Raw genomic sequence first — 9,660 nt, forward strand, 5'->3', positions numbered from 1 at the left:
CTCTCCAAAGGGCAGAAGAGTTTCACACCCAAAATACCCTCATGTTTGGGAGTTTCTTGGAGTGCAGACACTTCAGTCTCGCTCCTTCTACTGTCTCGGAGCTCTTCTACATATACAGGCACACATACTTTCAGCATGCCCTTTTGGCCACCCTCAGCACACAAGAACAGAGCACAATGGTTGTTGTGAGACTCACTTGAGGTGTTCAGGCTTCCCCATTTCATTCAGGAGGACTTTTGGGTGCCCACCTCAGCCTTGCAAGTAACTACCAGCTCTGTGCCTCTTCACAAATGTTGCTGTGCTGCACATTACAGTACTTAAAAATCTTTGCAGAAAGACTGCCCAGACTGGAGTTCATGGTATCAGCCATAGAAAGCTTATAGCAAGGATACATGGGTGTGAGTGTCCTCTCCTTTTCACTCCCAGATGTCTGGATCACGAACACGTGGCCACACTGTGAGGCTGGTACATCTGTGCAGTGCCATGGTGCAGCCAGTGAATGTGTTGGAGGGAGCTGGCATAGGTTTAGTGCCACAGTCCCTGATGTTCCATCTGTGAGACACAGAGGTTTCCCCCCTGTCCTTCTTCTGTCTTTCAGTGAGAGCGTCTTCTCAGTGCTCCATGAAGTCTCTGCCGCCAGTGCCATTTGTACCAGCACATCTCCCACCCTGTGGTTCCTTACCACCCATCTCCAAAGTCCCTTGGAGATTTTCTTGTCTTCAGGATAGTGTCCTGCTGACCTTTCACCTCCTGTCTTTGACAATAGTTCTCATATACAATTCCCTGTCTTGTTCTTTTGATGACATTTGCTTCCTTGCAAAACACTTCACGTTTTCAGTTACTGAGTTAAACATCCCCTTCAACTGCATCTCCTGTTTTATTCTTTCCTACACAATGACTTTCCAACGTGTCATTGCAGCCATTGCTTCTCCTGTGTGGTTAAACATGTCCAATTCTCTGAATCAGCCTTTGCCTCTTTCTTCTGGTGGTCACAATGTGCCGATTTTACTCACTGCCAAAATGCCTCCTATCTCTCATTGCTGTCTTGTCACAAGAAGACAGACTTTCTTCTTGCTTCTTCATGTTCCCCTGCTCACTTCAAACCACTTCATCCAGCTGGCTTTGTGATACCACTGCCTGAACCTCTTCCATCCTTCCGGTCTTGTGTGGCTGTAAGAGCTGCTCTTCTAAATCTTGGTTATCTCCCCCCAACTCAGTCGTCAGCCTGCAGTTCATGTGCAGAAAGCTGCGATGATCGGCCAGTCCCACTTCTTGTAGGGAATGGAAAACTTCCCTCCGCTGGACCTGTACCCTTGCAAACTTCCTAAATTCTCTCAGAAATTCTTCAACCACACTAAGTTCTTCCTTTATCTCCTCCAGTCGGGCCAGTCCTAATGTTACAGATAGAGGTAAGCAGGCTTGTGAATTAGGGCATAAAAAATCTTGTTCAGACTAGGAAAACCATGCAAATCCTTCCTTTATTGCTGTGTCTGATTTCATTTTGCTAGTTGACCTTTCACAGTAGTTCTTAAACTCAAAGAAATGTTGGCAATGCACATGAGTGGGATAGGGAGTTATTAATAGGGAATGAACTCTAATTCCTTAAAATTAATATTAACATAATTAAAGTCATCCATCTTTCTGCAATGATGAGCACTACAACTCTTCCAAATGAGAGAAAGAGTAAAACAAGAGTGTTATGTAGACTCTACTTTAAATCAAGACTAGACATGCAGATAACCCACCATGTGAGGGTAGGACCATGAGTTAAGTGTAATTTCTACACCTATTTCTTTTATCACACAGAAATAGTATTTTGCCAAGATTTTTGCTGTGTTTACATTACCTTTGATCATAAGAAAGAGAGCTAAACCTGACAGAGGTTTATTTTTTTCAAGAGGTGTTTACATAAGTACTATGTTACAGTGTGCAGCAAGAAATGGAGAGTGCGCTACCTGTTGTGCATGGCCAAAGTAGCCTGGAGCCGGATCCCTTGCTGATACAGTTTTAAAGTCTGCTGGGTTTGTTTGCCGCTGTAATCACCAGAGAAAAACTAGCACTTCGAATAACTACCAGATGTGGAGTCCCAGATTTTCTCCTATGGTTAACATGCCCAACCACCACTGTACACTCCTGGGTGCAACAGTAGGTAGATGCAAACTTTCTTTTATTACCCTTGTTCCACTAAAACTTATAGATTTTACATTGACAACCATTTAAACAACTATCTTTATGAGCTTGTTCCCTAAAATCTGTTGATTGTGAAACCTTCCATATTCTCTACCCTCTTTTCATACTCTGTGCCTGGGTCTATAACAGCTTTTTTCCCTGAGTTTCCCATTTTTTCTGTGGCTGGAGTAAGCCAGAGTGGTGCCCACAGCTCCAGGATGCCCGTGGGTCATGTAACCTGCTCAGGGTAACCCTCTGCCAAACCATGATTCCTGTGCTAAGGCCAATGCAAGGTCTGAGCTAGAGGGATGGCCAGCGGAGGGGCACCAGTGATGCCAACTCACCTTTGTAGACGGTGCCCTGACCACACAGCATCAAACAACAAGGTGAATTGTCTGTCCTCAAAAGAAGGAGACACAATGTCTTCAAAGGATGTTTTAGGCCTTTTCTGACCCACACAGGCAACTGAAGAGGTCAATCAAACCCATATAATCTTAGACGAAGCTCTGAAGTGCGGTTATAATGGTTCCTCTACTAGGATAAACTTCTGCTTCCACTGAAATCAATAACAAAACTCTTCTCAGACTTCATTAGACACAGGATTTCAACTCAAATGCCCTTTGGATGCTGACCCTTCCCACAATGATCATCTCCGCTGATGCAATTGGGTCATTTGGCCGCATGATGACACAGCCATTAGTTTAGCATCTGTGACGACAGTTTTACTGCCATTTATCTGGGTGGGATCTCCTCATAGGCAAATTGCACAAACTATGTTTGATGTTGTGGTAACAAAAAGCACCCGTTAGTGTTGGTGGGTGCAAGACTTGGCCCAGATATATGTAGGATAGGTGGCCTAAAGAGATGGGATGAGCTGTTACATCGGGCAAAACTTAATAACATCTACCACCAGAAGAGCAAGATTTAAGTGTCCATCATATAAACTAGCACCAAATTAATTTAAAGGGATTATCAACCAAACTCTAATCCTGAGGGCTGAGCCACATTAGGGAGGGAAAGATGGATGTACGTCAAGCCACAACACCTAGGTGTATTTCTCTTTTGAAAGGCCGTTGCCTATGTGGCCATTAAAGGAACCAGGCAATGTGTGAGCCCACCCTTCTACTGCAACAATATTTATGCCCTAACCCACAAAATCTCCCTGGGATCTGCAGCACGTCCAGCAGCACTGACAGCACCTCGCACGCAGCATGTCCAGTCCTCTGTGGTTTAATGATGTTAGCTCTTTCGCCAGCTATATCAGGTGGGAGGGGATGCTGAACACCATCCCAGCTCACCTATACTCAGCGGCCATAATTTGTATCTGTGATTTCCAAAGTCCTCTGTGCTTCATAAAATGTCAGCTTAATTTTTGAAGGGAGAACCGAGAGTGAAATATCTAGGTTTCATTCATGACACTCCAAATTACAAGAATTAATGGAACAGCTCGAGGCTTCAAGTAGACGAGACGAATGGCAGAGGCAAACAGCCTCATTACTCTCTTTACATAAGAAGCACAGATGCACAGCTCAAACTGCAGGCTGGCCCTTGAGCACTGCAGCAACACAAGGAGTAATAAAAATCAGCATCCAAGCAGAATAGTTATGCCAACACGGGGCTGTGCTTGGGTTAATCAGCTCTGACGAGAGGCAGCTCTTTCAGCTCACACCCAGGGAGGTGCTGATGCAGCTCTATAGCTCCTGGCTGGGGAGGCAACTCAGCACCAGCACAGCAGGAGCCCAGCCCTGCCAGCTGCCAGAACCAGCTCACCTGACCTCCAGACCCATGCCTCGGCTACCAAAGTGTCCTTTCTCCTCATTACTGCTGAAAAATAAAGGCTGAGGAAGATATTATTGACTTTGGCACAGCAACATTGAAAATCATCTCTTAAATCTCACTATCTGATCCAGGTAATGTAACACTTTCCATTACACACTTGCTAATTCAGTATTTTTATTAAGTAGTGAAGAATAAGTGGTTTTGATCATATCTCTGTGGGCTAGCTGGAATCAAAGGGAGCATTCCTTTATGTGTATGCACCGACTCTTTTAAAGGTAATCAGTTTGTCTGCAACCTCTTTATCTTCACTTCCTTATCAATAAAACTGGGATAGTGCCCCATCAGATGGGTGCTGTGAGGATGAGAAGTGGTGAGAAGTGCTTGGCTCAGCGAGCCCGAGCGTTCCTGCTTGCAGAACACAGCTGGCTCAAAATGCATTCCTGTCCCTACCTAGGAAATGATCCTTAAATTTTGTTTGTGGAACTATGTTTTTGATAATATCCATAGGAACCAATTAATTAGCTGAAAAGTAACGCATTAGTATACTGTTTTAAATTTACATTACAGGCTATACTACAGAGCTAAATGGTCAAAACAGTTATTACTGGTTCATTATTTAGTCCACATGCTTATGCAGACACACTATTATTCCAGAATATAACACTTTATTCTGTCTCAACTCAATACAGTTTGGAAATGGAATCAACTAGTTACACGAATCGCTTTATTATTCTGCACATAGAGAGTTCATCACAAACAGCTCTTCAGCTTTGAATGTATAGTCTACCTTAAAGTCCTCTGTGGGTAAACCCTTTGGAATTAGCATTCTGTAATTATTACATTACAGCGATGACTGAAGACATAAGGTATCATCCCTCCCTGTCGTGCTATGTTAAAGGCATCGCATTTATGTCACAGAATTTAAAGTAAATGTGCCACTTGATGTTTAGGGAACACAAAGTGCAGACAGCCTTAAAAGTACAGTTTACAGAACAGATTCTAAGCCTCTCTATGGTATTGGGGTGGATTTACAGGTAGCTGCCGTTCACTTACAGCTGAACTATTTTTAGTGAGAGGTCTTCCAGTTTAGGGAGTGGAGGTAGTTATCCTCTGCTAAAGTGAATAGTGAAGCGATAAATTCAGGTGTTTAACACAACTGAAGAATAATCTTCCCAGCAAAGCCAGTTTTCCACAGGCTAGGAACAAACTATTACCCTGAATTCTACCTATAAAGGTAACACCTAATGAGTTGGATCTTATCTCCACTTGTTAAGAGCATAAGCATAAGTTTGTGTTGAAAAATAAAACTTTCTTGACTTCTCCTCATGGTAAAATCATTTCATTTATGAACTCCAGCTGAGAGTGATTCCAAAATTACCAGCCACTAGAGAAAAGTCCAGAATTACTTGGGATTTCCTGAAAAATCAGAAAGGACATTTCCATTTCTAACTCCTGGGACACAACATCAAGCTCTCACTGCGCCTCCAGACCTGGTGTGGTCACTGGGACCTCCTCACTTGCTCACAGCTCCCATTCCAACCCCAAGCCTAGCAGAGGAAGGACCCCCAAACTATCTCTAGAGTGTCAAAGATACCAATGAAATCTTTAAAAAATTCCCACGCATGTTTGAAGCCCATGCTGTAGAGAGGCACCAAGGGTCTGTGCCATCCTCATCCGATGTCCAGCAGACAACTCCAGCAGTGTGGGCACGAGAACGGATGCCTGTTTCCCTTTGTCCAAGCCACAATTCATCACAGCGCTCACCTACACGTTCCAGTTTCAGCATGGCTGGTCTCCAGGACTTCAGTGTGACCATTCACTGTTGTATGCTTAAACACCTATCTAAATAGATTTTCTAAGCGGAGCTCTCCACAGTCGCATACATTGCAGGGATATATGCGCCATTTACTTATATCTCGTTTGTAGGTATATACACATCTGAATTTTACAATGTCATATCAAGTCCCCAACTTTTATTGTCTCACGGGGAACAAACTCACAAGCTTTTGCCACTGAAAGAGACTTCTATGTCTTATTGCAGAGAGATGTGCTTGATTACGGCAAAGTTGCAATTTGCCTTTGGAGAACAACTCCCAGAAATACCTGCATCTCCGTGAAACACACACAGGGGATTTTGAACCCTCTATATGACTTTTTTTTTTGACAAATCTGTTCCTTAACGTCACCTTCAAATACACTCTAACTATAACCTTGTTTAATCAACCATGATGGAAGAGTGATCAACCAAAGTCTACTCTTGCCTTGAAGCTGAAATTCTGCCTACAACACCACCATTGAAAGAAAAACAAGAAAAGGGCTATCTTAAGATATTTACAGCCACATTAACCACGTTAGTCAATTTTCTTTGGAGCTGTCAATACGTCTCCAGTTTATCAGAGACCCCAGTGACTTACTTGTCATCTAACAGGTTTTGTCCTGTGATCAGATTTTTCCCAGACGGTGCATAGTCCCAGTTCTCTTCCACAATCCCGAGGTAATAGGTTCTGGTCTTTGCTTCCACTGCTGCCAACAGCCAGAGGAACCCAAGAGCGCCAAGGCAGCCAGCACGCTGCACGGGAGGCATTTGTAGTTGTGATTGCGAGGCTGGCAGCGGGCAGCCAGCAGCAGGATGCACCACAGAGAGCTCACCCCTCCCTCCCAGCTCTCAACAAGTTATAAATAAGGAATGGACAGAGCAAAGCTCCTCCTTTTCAGCAGGTAAGACTGGGATAGGCAGAGAGCCTGACTATGCAGAGCAGGGCTGGGGAGGAGGTTGCTGCCGTGGCAGGACCTTTGCCAATCCTGCAGTGAATGCATAAATTGCTCACTTACCTGCCCAGGCTAGAGCCAGTTGGTGTTTTGTGGAATTTTGGTTGCTTTTCTGTCCTCTTTTTTCCAGACTAGGTAGTATGGCATATTGGAGCAGCTTTTTGTTGGTCTTTTTGCCGTCTCTATGAAACCGCTTTATTTTTAGTTTTAATTTAACTCCTTTATCACGTCTGAGATCTCTAAAGCTAGCTTCTTGCTGCCTGCATTGGGTTTTTTCAATGGCATAACACTAATTTACAACCCAGCATTATCAAAAAGAGCTAGAATTCTCCAGTACCTCTCCAATTTCTAGGATTTTCTGACTCATTTATTAAGATGGTATGTGATCTGAATGTATTCAGTTTTAGAGAGCCCAAAATGAGGCCCCCTTTTACAAACATTTCTAGCAATTAGAGCCCTTGTAAAGTCTTTCCTTTTGGACACCTAAGAATTGAGGCACACAAAGATCACCCTTTTATTAAGCTTGGTAATTAACGTGCCCACATAGCTCTCTAGAAAATCAGTCCCTCCCTTTATAACTTAACTTCCTCTAAGGAGACATCTCTATTACCATCTCGGCAAAGCAAAATGTAAACCTCTATGAGTATGAATTGATAGGATATTCTAAACCATATAGGCAACATCCCCTAGGTGGCAAGACACTCTGCAAAATCATACTGCTCTCTTACTCATTTTTAGCTGACTGAAGACATTAAAAAGTTGCAGTTCTGGAAAGCAGCATTACACTTGAGACTCACTTCCAGGTTTAACAGTTGTGAAATTCCCCTTTGAGCTCCAGAAAGCTCTTCCCGTAAGAAGCTAATGTTACTCAGGGCTAGGGGTGTAAGAGGCTTCTCAAATGAATTTTGGTAGACACAGGTTTAACTTCATCAGTCAAAACCTAGCTCAGTGATGTGAAGGTTTTTATGTGGCAGTTGTGTAAGGTTCACCCTCTGACACGCAGCAGCGACAGCTACACGTACTGTCAGCTGTGCTGAACATCCTTCTCCGTTGCTGACGTGCAGGTGGCTCTGAAGTCACACATGGAATTCAAAAAGCAGGTGCGGTTCACAGCAGCCCAGCCTCCAGCCACCCGTACCACGATGAGTCTCGTTTAAACTCAGACACAAGGCACACAGATACACGGAGTATCTCACTAAAGAAGCTTTCTGTTTCTTTAGGCTCTGCATTGCATCTCTTTAGCTGCAAAGACTGAAAGCCCTGTATATGTGGGTAAGGATACAGTCAGACAGTTGCAATATTGCTGTATAAGCAAGAGTCCCTCAGCTGTAAGCTGCTCTCTGCTAATGTTCATTTTCTCAAGTTAGTTAATTGACAAACAATGAGATGCAGGAGAAGTGATAGGACAATACAGTTGTTGTACAAACAGAGATCCTGATCCTCAGAAGCAGGACCCACTGACTTCCTGATAACCTTGAAGACCTTGCTCACCTCTTCATCCTTCTGCTGCAAACCACACGCTGCCCAGCCTCTTGGCATGTCACGTCAATCTACGTCTTCTCTTCCAAAATACCAGCAGTTAAAAACCATCTTCCTTTTCCACTGCTTTGTTGTGTCACTCAGTTACTCAAACAATGCCAACTAATAGTACCATGATTCTGAAAGGCATAATTAGAAAGCAAAAGAAATGACAATGACTGCAGGACAGGCAGAGGCTTTGCCAGCTGCTGGCATAGCTATCAAACATACAACTGTGGTTGGGACCGATGGGCCAGCTGGTGGGCTATAAAGCTGTGAAAAAGCCAGGCTGGCCTTTTAACAGGTTAGCAGATTCACACTGTGATCTTTGCAAAGGACCTGGGACCCGGCAGCCTCCCGCAGCGAATACTTCCCTCGCCCAGAGCAGCTGCCCTGAGCCAAGGCAAACTGCGAGCTTCATCTCCTGTCACTCAAGCACATGAGTTTACAGAACTGGGTGCCTGTTATGCAAATGTTCATTGTTATAACATATGCACATTTGCATTTGAATAGGAAATATGTTTATTTAGAGGGTAACACACACTTTGAATGAGATTGTGTAGGGCTCAATTGCTTAAGTTAGCCATTTGCATGGCATTACAGATATTTAAAGACCAGGTATGGGGACAGTTTCATCCAGACAGTTTTGCTACGACCTTCTGTTTGTTTGCTTTTTGGTAATTGAAGAATTCTGTTATATGTTTAACATAAATTTCTATATATGTGGACTCCTATAACTGAAGTGCATCGAGCTAATGGGGAATAGGAAGGGGAAATGTCCAATTCTGAGCTGGCACCTGGCTGCACTATAGTCATTTAAATAATAATAGTGCTATGTCCTAGTTTTTCTATTGCTTCTCATGTGCCCAGAACTGGGTCTTGGTTGCTTTCTTGCTAGAATAACAATTCAAAATTCAAATACAAAGTTAATTTCTTTGTCTATTACTGTAAAAATTATTTGTGTAACAGGAATAATATGTGGCCATTAGCACCCTATATCAGCAATGTGTTGTAAGTCTGGTAGACGCCTTAGCTTGGCTTAAGCATTTACTAGATCTGACAACTTGTATACCCTTTGCATCCACACCTTAACACTTAATTACCTTGTCACATCCTTAAATCCAGGCACATTTGCATTCCGGAGAGGTGCTGTGAGCATGACTCAGAAAAAGATGAAAGAACAGCTGTTTTGCCCTTGCATCAGGAAAATCTGGGGAGCTCCCCTCTGGCAGTGGGGTAATGGGATTAAGTTTGTCCCTATGTTAGGAATCCTTTCAGCAAAAGGGTTGTATATTGGTTCCTCTGAGATTTTCTGTCCCTCTGAAGACTAAAATTAGTGCATGGCTGGGTTTCAAAATTTTGTAACGAGGAGCAACTTTCATAGGTCTGAAGGGTGAATATCTTGAGTACCAGATTATGAATGAG

The 9,660-nt window shown here is 43.4% G+C and overlaps 1 protein-coding gene across 1 annotated transcript in view; it reads right to left on the reverse strand.

Moving 5' to 3' along the window:
* HEPHL1 (hephaestin like 1) overlaps positions 1-6,532 on the reverse strand; it is a 34,464-nt gene extending 27,932 nt beyond the window's left edge. Inside the window, exon 1 of the mRNA XM_074168416.1 lies at positions 6,363-6,532. Within this exon, the coding sequence (XP_074024517.1) occupies positions 6,363-6,532 (170 nt within the window). The remainder of the gene's footprint in view (positions 1-6,362) is intronic.
* Between the last annotated feature and the right edge of the window lie 3,128 nt (positions 6,533-9,660).

The sequence above is a fragment of the Numenius arquata genome, chromosome 1 (genome assembly GCF_964106895.1).
Source record: "Numenius arquata chromosome 1, bNumArq3.hap1.1, whole genome shotgun sequence".
Lineage (NCBI taxonomy): Eukaryota > Metazoa > Chordata > Aves > Charadriiformes > Scolopacidae > Numenius > Numenius arquata.